Source organism: Lasiodiplodia theobromae, assembly GCF_012971845.1.
Source record: "Lasiodiplodia theobromae strain AM2As chromosome Unknown scaffold_5, whole genome shotgun sequence".
Classification (NCBI taxonomy): domain Eukaryota; kingdom Fungi; phylum Ascomycota; class Dothideomycetes; order Botryosphaeriales; family Botryosphaeriaceae; genus Lasiodiplodia; species Lasiodiplodia theobromae.
The window spans coordinates 70,794-94,415 of NW_023336541.1; the positions used below are offsets into that span (position 1 = coordinate 70,794).

At 58.7% G+C, this 23,622-nt stretch overlaps 1 protein-coding gene across 1 annotated transcript; it reads left to right on the plus strand.

Moving 5' to 3' along the window:
* Nucleotides 1–518: 518 nt before the first annotated feature.
* Nucleotides 519–23,168, plus strand: LTHEOB_1877 (Involucrin repeat protein; the record flags this gene model as incomplete). The annotated part of the gene is made up of 4 exons (XM_035510626.1): nucleotides 519–15,125; nucleotides 15,189–20,661; nucleotides 20,746–21,518; nucleotides 21,573–23,168. 4 exons carry the CDS (start codon nucleotides 519–521, stop codon nucleotides 23,166–23,168), a joined length of 22,449 nt encoding a protein of 7,482 aa, XP_035364817.1.
* Nucleotides 23,169–23,622: the final 454 nt, after the last annotated feature.

Consider the following 23,622-nt stretch of genomic DNA (forward strand, 5'->3'; position numbering starts at 1 on the left):
CGGCGATACTTGGCAGAGCAGCAAGACAGATAAATCGAATGCTATTATTTGGCACGTCTCAGCAGTAGGGCTGATATCACGTTTTCACGTGTGGAATTGATTGTCGGGATGGTGCGGCTCTCCGGATTTTAATTCGGTGGCTGGGCCGCATCGTGATCACCGACCCGCTCTGAGCTGGCGATCCGAGCTCTGTGCGTCCCCAGCCCGCGTCCAACCACAACACGCCGCGCCCTGCAGCTCTCATTCGCCCTCGGCTGAACGATCGCAACTCTCGCAAAAGCGCACACCGAACACCTTGCACCGGCCAGCGCGCGAGCTGAAGGAACGACCAACGACGGCTGCTGCGACACGGACGGCGACGCGCTCTCACCCAGCACTGTACCATATTATGACTTACGACTTACGACCTGAAGCCTGATACCCAAAACAGCAACCCAATACCCAGACAAGAGTAATTCAGTCCATTTCCTGCATAGACCGCTCTCGCCACCCCATCATCGCAGCTCCATCGCGCAACCATGTGGAGCAAGATCACTGGCAAGAGCAGCGACGCCTCGTCGCACGACGGTCGCCGCAAAGAGCACGGCTCTTCGTCGTCGCGCCGCCGCGCCGAGTCGATAGTCTCGTCCTCCACCGCGCGTAACCCTCCCTCACGCGTCGAGGATCGCAGTGACTATCCCCCGACCTTGTCTTCTCGAAGCAATAGCTATGCGCAGCCCGCTCCCTCCGTCTCGTCAATTGGTTCCTACGCTACCGCTCGAGACTACGACCAGAAATCCGAGAGAGCTGCCCCCTCGCGCAGTGGCTTCGATGATGACGACTATCGCTCCGTGCGTTCCGACAGGCGTCGCGACGACGATCTCCGCTCTACGCGATCAGAGAGGCACCGTGACGAAGACCTCCGCTCCGAGCGTTCAGAGCGCCGCCGTGACCGCTCTTCCAGTCGCGACCGCAAACGAGACCGCAAGGACGGCGACCGCGAACACAGGAGGAAGGAGAAGAGGGACTCGAAGGATAGCAAGGACAAGCGGGACAAGGAGAAGGAGGAATCTGGGAAGAAGTCAAAGACGCGCCCCAAGAGTGGTAGGAGACTCTCGGAGATCGTGGATGAGCCAGTGCTCCCGCGGGCTGCAGACGTTACTGGCCACAGCAGTGGTGCTTATGATCTCCCAATGAGTAGCCCGGCCGTGTCTCAGTATACCACCGCCCCGTACGGAGAGTCAACCACTGTCCCAGCTTCTCCCGGCTACGGGCGAATGGATGCACATGTAGCAAGTCAATTTCCTGGACAAAATCCCACCGACTTTTCCTACCCATACCGCCCGCCCCCCAACTCACAACAGGGTGGATCCGGTCTCGCCTCTGACTATTACGGGGATCAAGGCCAGTCAGTGCAATATCAGCCTGGCGTCCGTCCCGATCCGCCAAGCGTCATTGCTGGCACCGAACCACACCTGATCTCACCATCCGCCGCTCCAAACCCTCCCACAGAGACCGGCCAAGGTGCTGCAGCCCAGTATTACGGAACCCCTAGTACCAACGGTGACAGACCCCCCGTAAAGCCACCTAGGCCGCTATCCATGCCAGGCAGCTTCGAAGAAGAACCACCGGCTAAGCCGCCACGGCCAAACTCCATGCATGGCAAGATGTCCACCGCTGCGGCTGCCGCTGTTGGAGGCGCGGCTTTAGGCTATGGACTTGGCCACGATTCAAGCAGCTCACACCATGGAAGCTCATCTCACCACTCCACGAGCATCCACCAGAGCTCTAGCAGCACTACCTTCTACCAACAAGGCTCCAACCATCACGTTGGAGATTCTCAGTACTACACGCCGTCAACCGTCGGAACCTCCACACAAATGTATGCCGACTCAGAACCCGGTTTACCGGCCTACGCCCAGTCCACCGCCACCAGCAAGCCCAGCAAGTCAGGTAAGCACTCCTCTCACTCTAACGCAGGTCTCTACGCTGCGGGCGCAGCTGGATTGGCGGCTGGTGCGTACGGCCTACACGAACATCACGCTCATCAGCATCAACACCAACACTCATCGCTTCCACCAAACGGCAACCATTACCCCGCGCAAGTTCCGGCATACTCTGACCTCGGTATGGCCATGCGACAAAAGCAGCGTGGGCCCGTCGACAAGATTGTGGATTGGTGGAAGGACTACGAGGATGTGCGGAAGATGGAGGAGTACACTGAATACATTGGTGTTTGTCGCCACTGCTTCGACCCAACTGAGCCTCCGACGATGGCGCCTCGCAAACACCATTATCACGCTCACCCCCACTCTCACTCTCACCCTCACCGTCGTTCAAGTGGCTCAATTCGTCACTCTCGTGTCGACAAAGGATCCCGTTACGGCTACTCCTCATCAGACGATGAGCACAAGAGCAAGAGTCACTCTTGGGTCGCCAAAGGTCTTGCTGGCTACGGCATAGCCAAGGTCGGCAAAGCTCTATGGTGGCAGAACCAAGATTTCGATGATACCTACAGTGCAAAGTCAGGTCGGCGACACCGCTCTTCGCGTTCATCTCTGAGTGCGAGAAGTAGGAGTGGCTCGAGAGACAGGCGGAGTGTGACTTCACGCGGTGTTGTACGCCACAGGAGCAGATCGAGAGACTCCCGCGTGAGCCGAAGCTATACCACTGATCGGAAAGAATACAAGGTTGTCCATCACCACTCCGAGTCCCGGTCACATTCGAGGGATAGGAAAAGTGGGCTCTTCTCTGCAGCCGCCGGTGCCGCACTTGGAGCTTCTGTAGCTGGCGCGGCTGCGCGACGTCGCAGTAGGAGTCACTCCAGGTCGCCTCCGCCTGGCTATGTCATTCGCAAGCACCACACTGAGGAGCCCTCTAGCTCGGCTTCCTTCTTTGGCTTGGGAGAGAAAGACCAGCGCCACAGCACTCGCCACTCTGTCATCTCATCGGCTTCGCGCTATGACGATACGAAATCGCACCGCTCGGCTAAGGAGAATACTGGCAGTGTATTCGGCGGCATGTTCTCTTCCACCCCTATCACGCCCACCAAGCGCCAGAAGGCCCATGCAAAGAAGAAGAAGGGCTTCTTTAATTTTGGAAACTCGTCCACTTCATCTACCTCGTCTATAGAGTCTGGTCTGATGTACGGTGGCAGCACTCTGTCTCGGCGTAGTAGCACACTTTCACGCCGCAGCAGCGGACGCAAGAAGCGTCGCAACTCCGACGAGAAGCTCAACGCCACTTTGATTGGCCTTGGTGCCACTGCTGCAGCTCTGGCTGCGGCGAACGGCCGTGACAAGCACCGCAGTAAACGAAAGTCAGATCTAGCTTCCGTGCGCTCTGGCGGAAAGCATCACGGTGCCAGACACTCAAGCGACCGCACCCGCATGCCTGGTTCTTACGTGGGCTCGGGTTCGGATGAGGAGGGCTGGGAGTCGGCTTCAGAGGATGAGAGCGACACTTCTAGCATCGATTCCGGTCTTGCCTTTGGTGACTTTGGTCCCAAAAGCCGGAAGAGCATTGAGAGCCTCCGATCCAACGCTTCTGGCACCGACAAGTGGAGCTGGAGATGGGGCAGCAAGAAGGACGCAAAGAAGCACAAGTCTCAAGACAGCCTGAGAGCCGGTGCTGGTCTCGCAGGCGTTGGCATTGGTGCAGGCCTCGCTGGTGCAGCTGCGGCCGATGGCAGGAGCAGCGCCAGCAGCGTTCCCACCCCGCTACAGACGGTTGATCCCGTGGCCACATCCGACCCTAATTCCTTTGATGCCATCCGCCGCACGGCTTCCGTCACTTCCCAGCAGCAGGGCCAGTACGGCCAACCGCTCGTAACGGCTCGACCTGGCCCCGTTCCTCTCCAGCAGCCTCAGCCTATCGTGCCGGTATCCAATGCCCCGGTGTACACCTCCCAAGCTGCTTGGGCCCCGACCACCACATACACGGCTCCTTCTGGCCCGCCCGTCTTCTCCGGCGGTGCGAGCAGCAAGGCTCCAACCACGAGCTTTCCCGGCCACCCCGGGCACTCCGAGTACGCGGAGCGACCTCCGATGTCACCTAGGCGCGCCTCCTCGCCCACGCACAGTAGCTCTACCAGGCGCGACCTCGCCATCGCGGGTGCTGCTGCTGCGGCGACCGCTGGTGTCATTGCGGCAGCGCACCACGGCAGATCTTCGTCGACTTCGCGGAGGAGGGCAAGCTCGCCTTCGACCAGGGTCGACTCGCCGAAGACGGTCGGCTTTGACTTGACGAGGGCTCAGATGGAGAAGGAGGACAGGGAGATGGAGAAGGAGCGCGAGCGCGAACACGAACGTGAGATTGAGCGCGATATTGAGCGGGAGCGGGAGAGGCAAAGGGAGCGCGAGCGCGACCTCGAACGTGAGCGGGAACGCGAGTTGGAGCGTGAACGCGAGCGCGAATACTTGCGACTCCGCCGTATCGAGGAAGAGACGCGTCTCCAGGAACGCCGCCTGCAGGAGCAGGCCGAACGCGAAGCCGCTGCTCGCCGCGAGGCCGAAGCAGCGGAGGCCCGCGAACGCGCGAGGCAGCAGGCCCAGGAGAAGGCCGATCTCGATCGCGAGACGGAGCGCATCTTGCGTGAGCGCGCCGAGGCTGCTGAAGCGGCGGCCGCTAGAGAAGTTGCTGCGCGACAGGAGATGGAGCGGAGAAGACTGGAGCACGAAGCCGCTACGCGCGAGCGTGAGAGGCTGGAGCGCGAGATCTACGAGGCCGACCTCAACCGCAAGCGTGAGGAAGAAGAGGAAGCTCTGAGGAAGCGCGAGCGTGAACGCGAAGAGAAGATCGACTATGACATTGAGTCCCGCCATCGCGAGCTGCGTGCTCGAGAGCGCGATGTTGTCGAGCCTGAAGAGCATTCTTGGACCAAACCTGCCGTGGCTGCTGCGGCTGGTATTGCTGCCGGCGCTGCTGTCGCTGGCATTGCTCACGATAAGGATCGCGACGAGAAACGCTCCAGCAAGATCGATTTCGACGACGACCACCTCTACGAGGAAGAGATCATGGATCCTGATTACTTCCGTAAGAAGGACAAGGACACCAGCGGTGGTACGGTCCGAGAGTCGAGCCGTGAACGTCAAGAGGAAATTGCGCGGAACGCTGCAAAGAAGGTTATGGCAGACATCGAAGAGCGCTGGAGAGGACCCACCAACAAGCAGGAGATGGAGGATTTCTGGGCTCCTCCCGAGCTCCGCGACCGCTCGCCGTCAAGCAGGGTTAGCCATAGCCCTGATGCGGACGTCGAGGTCCGCCACTCGCCTTACGTCGTTGTCCAGCCACCCTATGAGCCTCAGTACAACTTCACGGCTACCAGGCACGGCGATGATCACAAGGACGCCAGATATCATAGTGTCCCAACGCTCAATCTTATCGAGCCGACTCCGCCGGTCAGCATTGCTGGCAGCATTAGGGGTGAACATTCGGGACCGTCGTCACCCAACGTGGAGACGAAGAAGGATGTCGACGAGGCCATCAAGGAAGCTGAGAAGGAGAAGGAGAAAGAAGAGAAGCAGCGCAAGAGGACCAGCGTCACCTGGGGCGAGGACGAGACCTACCACTATGAGGCGCAGACTCCAGAGAGCTTCCGCGAGCACTACATTTCCCAGCAAGACATGAACAGGCATCTCCCTGAAGACTGGGTGCTTCATGGCGACCAGGCGTACGCGGACCAGCATCGCCATGATGAGATCGTCGTCGAGGCAGAATCGCCTCGCTCGGGCACGGAGCGGACAACTTACCGCCCTGATATTCACGATCATATCAGAGGCTGGGGCCCTGACACCGAGTCCCCCGTGGAGGAGATCAAGCGCTTTGTGGATGATGGCCGTCCAGTGATCGAATCTACCTCTCCTGAACATACCCCCACCGTCATCACCCCTGGCGATGAGAAGTACCAGACGCCTTTCTTCGAGACGGTGCCTGGCTTTGCGGCTTACGATGTCAGTCCTGGCGCGGAGGCTGGACCTGGTCAGCATGGCTTCGTTGAAGAGATTGTAGACGAGCCGGTGGAGGAGATCATTGCTTCCAAGCCAAGGGAGGCCGAGCCACACATGCCTGGCGGCTGGGACGACGAAGAGCCTCTGAAGGAAGCGGAAACTTCGTCGTGGACCGAACCGAAGCTCAGTAAGAAGGAGCAGAGGAAGCGGGATAAGGCGGCCAAGCGTGCCAGTACCGAAACTCAAGAAGACCTGACTTCTTCTACCGGTTCCGTGAAGGACCTTGACCGGGATTCCAGGGTCGAGTCGGAGTCGAAGATCGACGAAGGTGGCTGGGATGCGCCGCTTAGCAAGAAGGACAAGAAGAAGCGCGACAAGGCTGCAAAGCGCGCGAGCTCCAGCCGCGAGGATAGCCCTTCGATGCCTTCCACTCCTGCCGAGGAGCCAAAGGCAGAAGAAATTTGGGAAGACGTCAGCACCAGCAAGAAGGACAAGAAGAAGAAAAAGAAGCGGGATAGCGTCGACCGTGATCCTCGCGACATCGAGCCCAGCTACTCGTACCCACCCACCACTGATGAGAGCCGCGACGCCAAGTCCGACGTGGGCATAACCCCGACCCGCATGCCGGAAGTCCCCGAGGACATGTCTCGCCGTCGCAGTCTTGATGCTGGCCACCAACCCAGCTCAGCTGCGCCTTTCAGCTTCGCGACGGCAGCTGGTATCGTTGCTGGCGGGCTTGCTGACTCCAAGCGTAAGGAGTCTGAGCCTGATAACCTTTGGGCTGCTACGACTCCTTCGCAGCAAATGCCTCGTGCTCCATCACCGCCTTCGGGCCCTGTGCCGTATCCCACAACTTCGAATGGCGACCATGCCTCTACTGCTCAACATCCTGTAGACTCACCTGCCCGATCCATTCCAAGCACAGCGTTCCATGACTACGACGAGCTTGCGGATACAAAGCAACCGTCGAAGAAGGGCAAGAGGCGTAGTAGAGTGGGCAGCAGCGCTGGAAGTCCACTGAGGTCTGAGGTTGCATTCGATGACTACGTGGGCATGGATGCCGCTGCCGCTGCCGCCGCCGCTACCGCAGCGGCCGCTAAGGACCTGTCGAAGATCTCAAGCGAGTCGTTCGAAGCAGCCAATGTTCCTCTGCCGAAAGATGACTCGCCACCTTGGTCGCCGACCGGAGACAAGAGCTCGCGGCAGAAGCACTACATCTATGACGAGCCGGAAGAGTTTCCGATCGAGGCTGGCGTTTCCTTGCCGCATGATCCGTACGGCTCGCCGGCAGCGCAGGAGGAATACCCCGAGCGCGGCTACGCTTGGGAGGACGAAGGTGAGCGGAAGAAGCACAGGCACCACCACAGGCACAGGAGCGAAGATCCGGACAACAGGTCGGTCGCATCGGACGAACGCGACTCGGAAGGGAGGAGGAAGCACAGGCATCACCGCCGCCGGGAGAGTGAGCGCTCGGATGGCACTTACGACGAGACGCGATCGACCGTTTCTGAGGGCCGCTACGACGATGAAGGCCACCGCAAGCACAAGCACCGCAAGCATCGGTCGACTGGCGACGATGACTCCCGGTCTGTCGTTTCTGAGTTCCGTGACGATGAGGACGACGAGCGGAGGAAGCACAAGCACCGGAGGTCGAAGCGTGAGAGCGACCTCTTCGATGATTCTATTCGCGATCGCGATGCTCGTTCCGATCCGGGCGACGTACTTGACCGGGACGACCCGGAGCGGCGCAGACACAAGCGTAGGTCCAAGCGTGAGGGTGAGTTTGATGATGAAGCCTCCGTGGTATCGAGTCCAGCGAAGTACGGCGACGACGATAAGAAGAAGGACAAGGAAAAGAAGGGTCTCTTCTCAAGCATCTTCGGAAAGTCCAAGGAGAGCCTCCCCGAAACGAGCTCCACCAGGTCTCACGAAAGGGCCCGCGACGATAACGATGTGGATGACCACAAGCACAGGAGACGAAAGCATCGCAGCTCCACTCATGGCTCTTTGTACGGATCGGACGATGACAGTCGCTCTGTGGTCTCAAGCACGAGCGGCAGACGCGACAAGAGACTGAGCGGTAGCAGAGACGACTCAGGTATGGAATATTCCCGACACTACAAGGTACATACGACGCCTTCAGAGCAGCCGTTTCTTTCTACTTCTCTCCGACCTCATTCAGACGAACTTTCAAACTCTCCTTCGTTTGATAATGGTGGTCATACCGTTTCTCTCTCCAACGTTATATCGCCGAACGCAATCGACGACAGGGAAGAAGACATGCTAAATTATCTCGTGACAAAGGACGACATCATCACCGACGCGAGCACTCGCAGTAGTGACAAACGCAACACCTTCCACGGCGCGGAGTCTTTTTTAGGGCTTCGGGCAAGAGGTGAATCCGAGCGTCTACCTCCCCTGCCCACCGTCCACGTCCCCATCGCCGCCGCTCATTTCGAACATCAAGACGAACTTGAACATGCAATGCCAATGTTCACCCCTCTACCGCGCAGTCGCTCCACCTCTCCGACCGAAGAAGCTGTCGCTGCTACTGCCGGCCATACTGCCGCCGATGATAACGTTATTAGCTTTCCAAAAGTTAGGCCCGGCAGCCCTGATGCAGCGGCCACACCACAGCCGCTCAGCAGCAGGAAACGCACGCCCAGTCTGCAGAGCATGCGGCAGACGTCTGCGACAGCCGTGCCCTTGCACTTCAGAGGCTTCGGCTCTCGCCCCGGCAGCGAAGTCGGCAGTCCCGCGTCGTCCAGGCCCATCAGCACGACCGCCGTCCCCATCCCATTCCTTTCCCATCAGAGCCGCCGCGCCAGCACAGGTGGACAGGGTGCTACTTCTGCACCCAGGTCGCCCGTCTCGCCCCAGAACGCTGGCCCGACCGCGCCTGCGACCGACCCGCTCGGCACGCTGGCGACGCCGCCGATGCTGCAACAACCATCACAGCAACAGCATAAGCACAAGAGACTGCCGTCGACCGAGTTCAAGAGCGGCGGCACCTTCCGCCCGCTGTACCTCGTCGAGCGCAACGCTTCGCGCAGAGGCAGCAGGGGCAAAGAAGGCGAGCTGCAGGTCGAAGACCTGCCAACGCTGCCGAGCAGCCGCAGCCCGTCGGTCAGCCAGGAGAGCGGCGAGGAGTGGGCGAGCGCGGTCGAGGACGTCGACGACGGCGAAGGAGACACGAGCTTCTTTGGCGGCGAGGCACCGCCAAGCGAGAGCAGCGTCGGCGCGAGCGGATACGCCAGCGCGACGGAGGGAGAGGGCGATGATGGCATCAGCACCGCTGCCCCGCGCTCGCCGCTGCCGGACTGGCGGCACACTGGCTTGCGCATCGATACGGGCGCGTCCAGGGCTGTTGGAGACGACGTTTTGGGCAGCCAGCAGAGCACGCCGAGGGCGTGGGAGTATGTGGCGAAGGATGATGATGTCTTCGACGTGCCTGCTGCAGCTGCGCAGAGATTGGAGGCGGAGCAGGCGTTGGCTGCAGCTGCTGAGGAGAAGGCACATGATGAAGGTAAGAGCTCTGATTCTCTGGCTGCTGCGGCGGCGATGGTTGGTGGTGCGGCAGCCGCGGGGCTCGTTGCGCACGCGTTGTTGAAGGAGAGACGCGAGGATGAGACGAAGAAGGTTGCTGAGGCGGAAGAGCGTGCGCAGGAGGTGAGAGAAGAGGTCGTTCTGCCTACGGCTGTGGAAGAGCCTGAGACTGTCGGTCGCGAGGAACCTGTGACCGCTATCGAGGGACATCCGCCGTTCCCGTCTGCTATTGCTGCGGAGACGCGTTCAATCGAGCCCGCAGCTCCTTTGGAGCCTTCGGATGCTGCGGGGCGTGCGCCTGGCGACGAGCCGAAGCTTGAAGGACTGGATCAGGAACCATCCGCTTCCAGCATCGCTGCTGAGGAGCCCAGCGCGTCTCGAGGGATTGTCGAGCCCGCTTCGATTGACGACCACACAACGCCGACGACAACTGAATCTGCCACGGCCGTCGAAGAGCCCGTATCCACCACCGTCGCTGCCCCTCTCCCCGAGCCGACCGTCGAAGAGCAGCCAACTTCCAACATCCTCGACGACTTCATGGCTGGCGAGCCGGACGACGCCGCCATCGAAGAGGCCCGCGCCGCCGCTGAAGCGGACCGCGAGCGGCAGGAGCTCGAGTCCGAGCAGCTGCCGTCTTCAACTTCCGCCACCACTCGCCCTGCCCTGCTGACCCGCACTTCGTCGAAGAAGGGCAAGAAGGGGAAGAAGGCGGCGAAGCTCGGCACCATTTCTCCGGAGGATGACGGCGGCGATGCTTCTGCTGCCCAGCTCAGCCCCGAGCAGGTGCGCGAGGCGAGGAAGAGGGATACGGAGGACGCGGTTGATGCGTGGTTCGCCGAGGACAATGGCGCCTCGCCGTCGAACGTCGAGACGGAGCCGACGCCGGCAGCAGCGGAAAAGGTCGATGAGAGCGAGAAGAGCGGGGTGCAGACTCCTGTCGCTGAAGTGCCCAGTGCGCTGTTGTCTAGGAAGGGGAGCAAGAAGAAGGCGAAGAAGGGGAAGAAGGGCAAGAGCGGGTCGGTGAGCGAGGTCGTTTCGGAGCCTCCTACTGCCTCTGCCGCTGCTGGACCTGAGGAAGTCCTGCCGACTGCTGTTGATACTGCTAGTCCTGAGGAAGCCCTGCCGACTGCTGCTGAGGACGTGAGGGATGTGCCGCCTGAAGACGTGCCGCTCCCTGAGGCTGGTCAAGCCGAGGGTCTCGAGGCGCCGTTAGAGCCGGAGAATGTGGCAGTGACGGAAGGGCAGCCGCTTGCAGCGGTTGAAGAGCCCGAGAAGGGTGCTGAGCGGGTGGAGCCTGAAGCGCCGAAGGTCCTGGTGGATGAGCAGGTTCCATCGCTGGAAAAGGGTAGTGCTGTTGCGGACGCCGAAGCTGAGCAAGAGCCGGCTTTGGTCAAGGATGACGCTGCCCAACAGTCTCTGCCTGTGGAGGAGGCTGTCGTTCGGGAAGCTACTCCAGACCAAGAATCTGTCGTTCAGGATCTCACGACCGTCGAAGATCCTGGCGTTCTGGAGCACCAACAGCCGCAGCAGCCGTCCGAATCCCTCGAGCAAACCACCACCACTCCAGTCACCGTTCCGGATACCGTTGCCAGCGAAGAAGCGGCACCCGCCGCCGCAGAGGATGTCACAGCACAAGAAGAACCCCCCGTCACCACCGCTGCGCCCGTTCAGGAGGAGGTCGATCCCGAGGCCGAGTTCGCACCCGTGCTGTCTCGCTCTTCGTCCAAGAAGAAAAAGAAGAAGGGGAAGAAGGGAAGTAGCGCTGGCGGGTCTGTTTCTGGCTCCGGCCTTGCTACGCCGGTTGAGGAGAAGCCGCTGCAGGAGCAGGAACAGGTGCAAGCACCGGTTGAAGAACCGCCGGCCGTTGTCGAGGAGACCCCGATTCCGACTGAAGACCACCCCGCCGTCGTTGGCGTCGAGGAGGCGCAACGCGATATTGGCGTCGGCGAAGAAAAAGTCGATGAGCTTCCGGCAGTTGAGGAGACGGCCCCTACGACTACTCCTGCGGCCGTTGGGGAGGTCAATCCGGATGATGAGTTTGCCCCGGTTGAGTCCGCTTCGTCGAAGAAAAAGAAGAAGAAGAAGGGGAAGAAGAGTGGAAGTGGGAGTGCGGGGCTGGTGACACCAGTTGAGTCAGGGCCGGTCGTCGAAGAGGCTGTTGAGAAGGAGCAGATTCTGGAACCTCCGGTCGTTGATCAGCCGGCTATCGAGGAGCCAATTTTCAAAGAGCCGGTCGCCGAAGAACAAGTCTCTGAGCAGCCGGTTGTTGAAGCGTCTGCTTTTGAGGAGCCTATTGCTCAAGAGCCAGTTGTCGAGACTCCGGTACACATCGAACCTATTACCGAAGAGCCTCAGCCAGCTGAGACCGTTACCCAACAGCCTGAACCTAGCATTCCTGAGTCCGTTTCAGAAAGTCGTGAGATCCCGGCTGACACCACTACTGCTGGTGAGGTGTCCACTCCGGTCCCTGAGGTGGATCCAGAAGCTGAATTCGCACCCGTCGTATCTTCGAAGAAAAAGAAGAAGAAGGGGAAGAAGAGCAGCAGTGGCTCGGGACTTGCTACGCCCATTGAAGACCCGGCTTCGGCCACGTTGAGTGTCGAAGAGGCGAAGCGCAGTGAACCGGTTAAAGAAGAGCCCCAACAGACCGTTCCGGAACCTGCATTGGAAGAACCAAGTCCCGCCATTGAACTTGCGCCCAGCGAAGAGAAGCCTGTATCGGTGGGTGAGGACATACCTGCTGTGCCGGTGGTGGACGAGCGGGGGGTGCAGGAGGTGCTGGAGGAGGGCACTGCTGCCGTCCAGCCAGCTGAACCAGAGGTTGCCCAGCCTTCATCATCCGCGGATCTCGAAGAGCAGACAGTGCCAAGTGCGGAGCAGCAACAAGCAGCGCCGGCTGATGTCGTCGAAGCTGAGCCAGAAGCAGAGTTTGCACCCGTGTTGTCTCGATCTTCATCGAAGAAGAAAAAGAAGAAGGGAAAGAAGGGTAGCAAGAGCGTTTCCGAAAGCCCAGCAGAAGCAGTCATCACCCCTGTTGAAGAGGTTGTGCAAGAGCCTGCGGCTATCCCCGAGCCAGAACTAGCCAAGTCTCTCGAGTTGCTAGTATCTGAGGAACCTGTCAGCGAGGCTCCGGTGGAGGTAGATCTTGAGCACTCAAGTTCCAAAGATTTGCCTCAGGATGTGATTGCCGAAACAGCAGCAACAGCCGACCAAGAGCAGGCGCTGCCTGCTGCGTCTGTCCCTCTGCCCGACGCAGATAATGATCAGGAACTTGCAGAACCGAAAACGGAGGAGCAACCGGCCATCACCGAGAAGACTGACATCCTCGAACATGTGCCCCCTTCAGAGCAGATGGTCATCCCCTCGCAAGTTGAAGAGGTGCCCCTTGAGGCTGGCCCTAAGACCGAGATCTCCGCCGTTCCCTTGACGAAGCAAGCGCAGGAAGAGGAGATTGTTCCTTCCCCGGAGGAATCTGCTGCTCAAGTCATTGTCGAAGAAGTTCAAGAGAAACAGCCCCACCACTTCTTCGCGACTGACGTACCTTTGCCAAAGGGCCACGATGAAGATGCGCAGATTCCATTGGCGGAGGACGAACGTGAGGAGTTCAAGGAGGCTGAGCGGGCTATGGAGGTGAAGCCTGTAGTACAAGAAGTTCAAGAGGGACAGCCTGCCCACATTCTCGGTGCTGATGTGCCCTTGCCCGAGGGCGCCGATGAAAATCTGGCCGAACAGTTGACCTTGCCCGGAGATGAACGCCAGGAGCTCCCGGAAGCTGAATGTGCTGTTGAGGCTGGACCCGTAGTCGAGCACGTACAAGAGGACCAACCCCATGACTACAAAGAGCCCGAAAGGGCGGTGGAAACAGAGCCTGTCGTCGAGGAGGTGCAAGAGAAAGAACCACGCCACTTCTTTGGCGCGAATGTTCCTTTGCCTGAGGGTGACGACAGAGAGCTTGCTGAGCAGCTGTCCATGCCTGAGGACGAGCTCCAGGAATTCAACGAGGCCGAGCGGGCGATGGAAATCGAACCACGAGTTACCGAGGACCCACTGGTGCAGAAGGTTTCTGAAGTAGTACTCCCAATTGCTGCTTTCCCTGAGCATCCCCACGTGCCTGAGTCAAACGACGAAATTCATCTACCGGGGGAGTCTTCCACGCAACCTGAAGATGCCGCGACATCCGCTACATTTGATGCTTCCCGCGAAGCTGCTCCTTCTGAGACTGCGGAAGCGCCTGAAGCGCCTGCTGAAGGCCCAGCTTTCGATGGGCCACCTGCACCACATCATGAGAGTGAGAGCATTCCTGTTGTTTCAGAGACACAGCCTGAGCTTGCTGTGTCTGATGTCGCATCGGTCTCTGAGTCACACACTGAAATCCAGCCTTCTACTGACCCACTCGTGGTTCCTCAGGATAGCGAACAAGCCACCATCATCCATGAGACGCAGCCAGAAGAGGAATGGTCAGTCAAGCCGTCCAAGAAAAAGAAAGGCAAAAAGAACAAGAAAGCGAAAGCATCTGGACAATCGAGTGTGGACATCACCGAGCCGCCAACACCGGCAGAGCGCGACGTCCCCGAACTTGCTGATGACACGGGTGCCATGGAGCAATTTGGTATTTCGGAGCAGCCGGCGGAAATCATCCAAGCCGCTGGCGAGCCAGGCGACCTGCCAGAAATGGGCACGACTGCTGCTACTGTAGCCGATGCGGAAACAGAGCGGGGCACGGTGGACTTGGAGCATGAAGTCTCTCATGACCTTGGTCATTCAAGTACGCAAGGGCCAGAGCTGGCTGAGGGGCCTACTTCCGTGCTGCCATCCTCAACTTTTGAGGAGGCTGAGCAGAACGAGGCCTTCCAAGAGCCGGTGTCAACAGTGCAACCCACAACCGCCGAGGAAGCTGCGAAATTTCCATTGCCTTCGGATATTGAGGAGCCCAGCTTTGCTTCCGAGGTTCCTGTTACTCCCGCAGTCGAGCAAGTTCATGACAAAGCGATCGAAGAGCCTCAGCACACGCTCGAACCCGAACTTGCCAAGGAAGCCCCTGCTGAAGAAACACCAACCCTGGGTCAAGAATCATCTGCTGCTATCGAAGCTCAGCCTGACGACGAATGGTCTACTCCCGCTAAGAGCAAGAAGAAAGACAAAAAGAAAAAGAAGAAGCGAGGCTCTGTGGCCCAAACACCGATCGAATCTTCGGCGCCTGGAAGTCCGAAACTGGAGGCAACGCCCGCTGAAGAGTTTTCAACGGTGACGTCGCAAACGCAGGGCGAGTCGGCTGTCACAGTGGACCAACTGCAGCCTAGTGTGGAAAATGTCGAGGCTGCGAGTGAAATCACGCCCGTGGCTTCGGGCGAGCCAGCCAGCGTTGCAGATGATTTACGTGGCCCCGCTACCCCGGCCGCGTCGATGCCCATCGACCCCGCCGCTCCCGTAAGCGAGGAAAATCTCTCGAATCCGCTGGCAGACGAGTCACGTGATGAGACACCGCTTTATGCAGGCGAGTGGAAACTGCCAACTCATTCCAAGGAAAATGACAAGGAGGGCGATGAGCGTGGCGCCGCTCCCACCGGTCAGGAGCCGGCAGAGGGAGAAGCGGTGCCCACTGATGAACAGATCTCCAGCACCGCGACTCCACTTCTGGAGACTACTGAATCAGTGCCACGAGACGCGAACGCTTGGACTGAGGATCCCACAGCACCTTCCGCGCATCACCCACAGCCGGTCTCACTACTGCAACCTGAACTTGCCGACGAACCGCCGAAGGGCATCGAGTTTGGAGCTGAGCAGCAGGTCGAGGCGCCCTTGCAGATCGCTGAGCCTCTGGTCGAGGAGCCAGCTGATTCGCCTGCTGTACTTGAGACCACTGCCGAAGAGGAGTGGGCCTTCATGCCAGCAAAGAAGAACAAGAAAGGCAAGAAAGGAAAGAAGCAGGGTTCCATTTCTTCAACTCCGAAAGAGGTAGAACAAGTTCCTCAGCCTGTTGCCGAGCCCATCGAGGATGTTCGCGCGGTCGAGAGCACTGCTTTGGAGAGCGCTCCCGCCGAACCAACGGGCGAAAACTTGACGGCACCTTCCAGCGAACCAGCAGCCCCTGTTGAAGCTGGTGAGGATGAGTGGGCCCTTCCCGCCAAGAAGAAGAAGGGCAAGAAGGGGAAGAAGGGCTTCGCCGACATAGTGCAGGAGGTTGTGCAGCCAGAGGAGGTGCCAGTCGCTCCTGAGAAAGACTTGCCGGAACGGGCTGGTGATCGTGATGATAAGTTTGAGGAAACCGCGCCAACATCGCTGGAAGACAACAATGATACTCCAACAGAGGTCGCACAAGAGAACGCAAGCGCTGAAGCGCCTCTTGAGCCTTCTGTTCCGGTCACAGAAGCTCCAGCTTCTCAAGAACTGCCGGGCGAGGAGCAATCTTCTGATGTCAAGCCGATCAGCGATGTTCTCACGGAGAAGCCCACCGAAGTTGAGACTGCTCCGGAGCAACCGAAGGAGGCCGACGCTGAAGACATTTGGGCCGTGCCAACGAGGAAGGCAAGCAAGAAAAAGAAGAAGAAGGGCAAGCAAGCGTCCCTCGAAGAGTCTGCCACGCCGCCGACGGCAGAACCTGTTGCTGAGCCCAGCGCGATTGAGAACGTCTTCGAGGCTCCCCCGGTAGAAGAACCCAAGGAAATTCTGGAGGCGGAAGAAGTACCACCTAAAGTTGTTTCAGAGTCCTTGCAGCCCGAAGTCGGCCCTGAGGTGCCTCCTGCAGTCGAAGAGCCCAAGGAGATTGGTGAGGTCGATGCTGAGGACGAGTGGGCGCCTGCTCCGACTTCTTCCAAGAAGAAGAAAAAGAAGGCGAAGAAGGGAAAGCAAGGATCGGTTTCTGAGGCCCTGCCCACTCTTGATGATGCCCCTCCGGCCGTGGAGGAGAAGGTGGAGGAGCAGCCCGCGGAAGATCAAAGCGTCGAGGTCGTGCCAAGCGAACAACCACAAGCGGTTGCGGAGCCCGTGCTCGAGGAGCCGATTGAAGCTGCCATAGAGCAGGTCTCAGATAGCACGGACGTCGATTTGGTTCCGAGCGAGCAGCCGCAGCAGTTGACCCAGGAGCCTGTTGTCGAGGCTGTCGAGGAGCAAATTCCGGAATCGAAGGATGTCAAGCCGCAACCGGATGTCGAGCCTGTAATGGAAGACATCACTGAAAAAGGTCTGGTTGAGGAGCCATTGGACAAACCCGCTGTGGAGGAGCAGCTCGCAGAAGCACCTGTCGTGGAACAGCCTGTCGAAGCTTCCATTGAGGAAAACCTTGTCCAGCAAACTTCATCCTCTGAGCCAGCCGTGGCGGAGGTTGCGAACGTCCAGACCCCTCAGGAGGCGGGCGAGGATGAATGGGATCTTCCAATCAAGAAAAAGAAGAAGGGCAAAAAGGGAAAGCGGGATTCTACCCCCCATACACCACCTGTCGTTGATGAGCCTGCCACCGTCGTCGAAGAACCCACGGTGCCTTTGGACACGGCTAGCCCCATCGTTGAGGAGCCCGCTCATGTCGCCGAGCAGACTGCACCCATAACTGAAGAGTCTGTGCCGATCACCGCCGACACGCAAAATGATGAGGTCTACCTCACTGAAGAACCGAAAACCTTCGGCGACGAGCTGAAAGATATTCCCACTTCTGTCGAGCTTCCCAACCAGGAGCCCTCTTTGCCTATCGAAGCCGAAACTCAACAAGAGGCAGACAAAGCTCTTCCTGCTGCAGAACCCGCCACCAAAGATGAACCTTCTACACAGGAAATCGAAGCCGTTCATGAAACACCACAGGAAGCACAACCTGAAGATGTGTGGGCTGTACCAACGCGGAAGAAGTCCAAGAAAGGCAAAAAGGGCAAGCAACAGACTGTCTCCACTCCGCCAGCTGAACTTTCACAAGCCCAACTTGAACCTGAAATCGTCAAAGAATCACAACCCGAGTCGGAGGCCATCAGCGAGCCGCAGCCCGTGCCTGAGGCCGTCAGTGAATCTCAGCCCGAAGACAAGCCAAAAGAGCCGCAAGAGTCCACGCCCATCGATGCCGTTCCTGATGAGGAGTTCAGCATCCCTTTGAGTAAAAAGGACAAGAAAAAGCAAAAGAAGAAGAAGGCTGCTGCCACTGCTGCTGCTGCGGCAGCGGCTGCTTCAGTGGACGACTCGCCAGAAGTTCAGACCAGCTCGGCCCTCGACGACGCGGTTACACAGGAGGTCCCTCGCGAGGAAGATGTTCCGAAGGTTGAGCATGACACAGAGCCTACTGTTCCTCCACTCAGCTTTGCCGATGCCGCCAGTATCATGGCCGCAGGGCTCTCTGATTCAAAGCCCGAGGAGCCGGAACCGGAAAGCTCCACCGCTCAACCAGAGCCATCAGCAGAGGCTAAGCATGAGGGCGCGGAAGAGGTGAAGGACAGAGCTCTTGAAAACGACAAGACTTTGACTGAAGAATCTGCCTTGCCTCACACTACGGAGAAGATCACTTCCGAAGATGTCGCTCGTGACGTTGCATTACCGGAAACTGGCACACGGGATTCGCTCGATTTCGAACCTCCGAAAGAAGACAAGGCACCAGTCTCTACGGAACCAACAACAACATGGCTGGACGGCGAAGACAAGAAACCCAGCTTCAAAGCTCCGTCCTTTGGCTTCGCAGCTGCCGCTGGCATTTTGGCTGACATTGTTGCCGATTCGCGGCGCGAAGAACAAGCTCCTGAGCCCTTAAAGTCAACCGAGCCTGCGTTTGAAGATGCTCCCGGCGTTCCCGAGACGCCATCCATAACCACTGTCCCTAGCACTGCACCGCCCGATGTTGCTCAAGAAATTCCTGAAGGCCCATCTGCTGTGCTTGAAAATATGGAAGCGCCACCGACGGAACAGCTGGAAGCTAATGCGCCGGCTGAAGATGTCGTCAGCCCACCCTTGGAGATTTCGAGGGATGTCGATGCTACGACTCTTGAGCCTGCTTCGGCGCCGGCGGAGGTGGATCCTTCCGAGGAGTTCGCCCCGGTCAAGAAGAGCAAAAAGAAAAAGAAGAAGGGAAGCAAAAGCTCTGGCGCTGAAACGCCGGTTGTGGAAGAGCCAGTTCCTGAGCAGCCAATTCTCGAATCGAAGGGAATCCCGGCAGAGCCAGGCGCAGAAGCTGAAATCGCGCCTGTTGCTGAAGCTGCAACTGCCGACATTAAGCCTGCTGAAAGTGAGCCGTCAACACAAGATCAAGCGAAGGAGGTTGCCGAACCAGTTTCTGGTGCCGAAGAGAAGCGTTCTGGATCTCCTGTACGCGATGTTGACTTTGCAGCCACCTTGGCAGCGGGCTTGCAGGATTCCGGTTTCGACCCTAGCCTTGTTCTCGATGATCCTACTTTCCACGAACGCAAGACTCCCCCGGGCTCCGCTCTTGAGGCCGATAGCGACGTTGAATTCACGTCGATCAAGCCGAAGAAGAACAAGAAAAAGAAGAAGGCTTTGGCGACCCAGGACATCGAAGGAGACCAGGAAATAAAGGAAGTCATTACTCCCGCCTCGCCTAGCCAAGAACCGATGGCGGAAGATGCTCCAAGTCATGATCCAGCCTTCGCTGCCGCAATGGCTTCCGTCCTGGACGACCCCACTTTCAACAGACGAACGCCGTCCCCTGATTCTGCAAAGGAAGCCGTGTCTGATGAATTCTTCCCTTTCCAGAAAAGGCCAAAGAAAAAGAAGGGGAAGAAGAGTCAGGATGCCAGCCCCGAACCCGAACTGGCTGACAAGAGCCAGTTCGAGACCACAGAGCAGCCCACTCCGGTCAGCGATGTCCCTCAGGATGAAGCTGGTCGCACAGTTCCAGAGGTATTGCCTAAAGCTACTATCGAAGAACATCTTTCTGTGACCGAGCAGTCACCCGGAGAAGTTGAACATCCGAAGGATATTGTCGAAGAACCTCAGCCTCCTCCTGCAGACGAACAGAGTCGGGAACCAGTTGTTGAGTCTCCGGCGGTCGAGGCTCCCACGGATGTGCCCACCGCTGTTGAGAATCCAGCTCCCGAGACTGGCTCTGTGGTTGTGGAGGCGAAGGACGACAGACCCTCGCTAGATGCTGCTCCGGCCGAGAGGAGCGTCTCTCCGGATGTTGCTGTGCAAAATGAGTGGGCTCTTCCGATTAGAAAGAGGAGCAAGAAGGGAAAGAAAGCCGCAAGCAACAAGTCTGGTGAGCAGACACCAATTGAGCAGACAACAACATCGGCTTCAACTGCCCCGGTTTCGACGGCTTGGGCAGATCAGATGGAGGAAGAGACGCCAATTGAGATTCCTGCCCAGGCAGGGTCGCTTGTCCAAATGCTTGAAAAGCAACATGAGGAGCCTACTGCGGAGAGAGGAATGGAATTGAACCAGGAGTGGGATTTTCCATGGAACAGGAAGAATGATCAAGCGAAGCGGATGTCTGTCCAGGAGATGGTGGATCAGTGGCAAGTGAATGAGAAGGCAGTTGATATGGAAGGGGAGCAGAGGCTGCAGGAGCCAACCCACGTCAGGGCATTCGAAGAACCGCCTATCGCGCTTCCCGAGCTCAACACGAAGCAAGAGCCCGTTGAGCAAGAAGTGCCGTCACCAGCTGACAGCCAGGGCAGTAGGATTGCGAACCTTTTCCCTGGTCTCGAAAGGGTGAAGCGCAAAGTTCCACCACCGAGACCAGCTGAGTCTAGCCCCACCGACTCGCTTGAAAAGAGGGGTTCGCGATCTTCTCTCGTGAGCGAACGTGGGTCGTTTGAGAGGCTGCGAAGAAGCTCTCCTTTGCACAGCAAGCGTAGCATTGAGAGGGAGAAGGGGACGGAACCGCATCGCCGTCTCGGCGGTCTTGGACATGTCATGCAACAACCCACGTGGGAATTCCCGGCGGATCTGCCAAACAGAGACAGCGCGGTCAACATGAACGACACTCCAATCCTTCACAGCGAACCCACGTTCCGCAGCTTGGTAAGGGATAGCGGCTTCCACGAAGGTGATCACACTCCGATTGAGGACGAACAGCAGGTCTCTCCGCCCGCACCAATGCGAGTTGATGTGGAAACAGGGCCTGAATGGGAGACGTCTGTCAGACAGGGTGAATCGACTGAAAATATTCCCATGGAAGATGCCAATAACCAGGAAGCCGCTCCGACAGTAACTCCAGTGGAACGAACCAGCCCTGCATTTCCCGACAGCAATGCAGCACAAGGTACGCCATTTACATCTCCTACTGAGTCTCTTACAACCACAAAGGCACGGTCATCCACTTTGTTCCAGTCCTCACCATCGGCAGGCTCAGTTCTCGACACTCCGTTGAAACAACCAGACACGCCCGGCGAACCCGTGAGTATGGCCTCTTCTCCACCTTCGGCGGCACGGGAGCTGCCACAAGAACCTCGCGAATCCCTTTTTGGAGATCCGACGCAGCAGACGCCCGAGAAACCACAGCCAAGCACGACGCCGTCGCGACATTTGAAGTCTTCCAGCATCTCCCTTGAGCCGATCCGCGAGCATAGTCCCGACGACCCCGCTGTCCACAAGCAAAGCCGGCCTATCTCGGACGTGGGTATGCCAGATCATGGAGTCAAGTCCCTCAGGCGCAGCCTCGGATCCGGGAAGAGCCTGCGCGACGAAATGCAGTCTTCGCCAGGACATCCAGATGAAGATCAAGCTACGGCCAATTCCAGGAATGCCAGCTTCGTGGTACGAGAGCGGGCAGGAAGCATCGGAGACCCGTTCGTGGAGAAGCAGCGACCGTCCAGCGTGGTCAGCGACCGGTCGATTGGCAGCCACGCAGGCAGCATCTTCGCTCGAATCAAGACGCCCGAGCAGATGAGGTCGCCCAGTTCAATCAGCGCGCGGTCCGAGACACCTCCGCTGCGCAGGGTAGACCGGGTTGTGTCAGGTGACCTGCGGTCTGCATCGCAGCTTGCCGAGGCCAAGGCGCGCGCTAGATCGCCCGCAACCTCAGCAACCATCACGTCGCCCACCCGCGCCGGCCCGTCAACATACGATCGCGTGCGCGACAAGGGCAAGGGCCGCGCCCTCGACATGTCCCAGAGCTACGTAAGTGACCCGGCCGCCGGCATTGATGATTTTGCAATTCTGACGCGTTCGCAGGAGGGCTGGGGCGATGCACCAGGAACTCCACTGTCGCCCACGCGCCCGCCCAGCGTCCGCAAGCGCCAAAGCATGCACATCATGGATCTCGAAACCCGACTCGACCAACTTGCCTCGGAGAACCGTCTGCTGCAAGAGGCCAAGGCCCGCGCAGAAGAGGCAATGCAAGATGCCAACGTCAATCAGGATCGTCAGGTAGCAGAGGCGGTCGAATCACGTGACGCCCAAATCCGCGCCAAGGATGCGGAGATCGCGCAGATCAGCGAGATACTGCACAACCTCCGCCAAGAGATTGCTCGTCTCAATGAAGTGAACGCCGCTTTGAGCGATGCGAATCGGAATCTCACCAACGACACCAACCAGCGCTATGCCACGCTTCAGGCCGAGACGCAAAGCCACGAGCGGCGATGGCAAGAAGCAGAGCGCGCACTCGAGCAACTTCGAGTTCAACACAGCACTCTATCGGCTGGCATGGAGGATGTCGTCCGCCAGGAGATCAAGAACGCCATGAAGGACAGAGATGCCGAAATCAACCGTCTGCACGAAGAGCTCGCCGATGCCACCGAGCAAGTCAAGACTCTGCAGCGACAGGTACTCGAGACCAAACAGGGCGACAGCTTCCTCACTGTTCGAGACGAAGACTACTTCGACACTGCTTGCCAGCAGCTCTGCCAGCACGTCCAACAGTGGGTCTTGCGCTTCTCCAAGTTCTCCGACAACCGAGCCTGCCGCCTGTCAACGGACGTTAAGGACGAGAAGATCGAGACGCGTCTCGACAACGCCATCCTGGATGGCACCGACGTCGACATGCTTCTCGCCGACCGCGTCAGGCGGAGGGACGTCTTCATGTCGGTGGTGATGACGATGATCTGGGAGTACGTCTTCACCCGCTACCTGTTCGGCATGGACCGCGAGCAACGCCAGAAGCTCAAGGCGCTCGAGAAGACGCTCACCGAAGTCGGCCCACCGCGCGCCGTCGCCCAGTGGCGCGCCATCACGCTCACGCTCCTCTCGCAGCGCGCGCACTTTGAGCGGCAGCGCGCCCAGGACACGGAAGCGGTGGTGCAGGAGATCTTCGGCACGCTGGCCAGCCTGCTGCCGCCGCCGTCACACCTGGCCGACAAGATCCAGGAGTCGCTGCGCAACGTGCTGCGCCTCGCCGTCAACCTGTCGATCGAGATGCGCACGCAGCGCGCCGAGTACATCATGCTGCCGCCGCTGCAACCCGAGTACGACACCAACGGCGACCTGGTGCGCAAGGTGTACTTCAACGCCGCCCTCATGAATGAGCGCTCCGGCGAGACGTCGTCGAACGAGGAGCTCGAGCAGCTGCGTGCCGTCGTCAAGATCGTGCTGTTCCCGCTCGTCGTCAAGAAGGGCGACGACCTCGGCGAGGGGGATGATGAGATTGTGGTGTGCCCCGCACAGGTCCTGACGGCCAAGACGGTCAAGGATCGCAAGGTCGTCCGCGTGCTGAGCGGTGCCATGGAGATGGGGGATGATCCGAGGAGCGTGCGTTCGCGGAGCAGCTTGAGTAGGGTGCCTGGCGCGTCGCCGGGCTTGCCGGAGGGCAGCGCGATGGATACGGCTTTTTAGCGGTTCGGTGTTCCGGTGGGGGTCTGCTTTTGGTCGGCGTTCAGTTCGGCTGTGACTCTAGCATTGGTTCTGATGGGGAGGATGAGGGGATGGAAGTGGGTTGATTGGACTGTTTTTTTTTTTTTTCTTCTTCTCTTATTCTTCTTCGGTTTTTCTTCGTTTAATGAGTTTTGATTTCCCATTTCTTGTTCGATAGACTTTATTGGCTCGAGTTTCTCCTTTCGTCTGGAGCGATGCATTGCGGATTGGAGGAAGGCTTAACGACGACATGACCAGGACCGATTAATATGCATACATGCGCAGGAACACAAAAAATTGACGGTGGTTCATGGTTAGGTACTAGAACAACGATACCATAGATTCTTTTAGTACACACACTGGTTTAATATACTTTATTCGATACACTTGTGCGTAGCCAGTCGGGTCTCGTGGGTGGGTGGCCTGAAGGAGACTT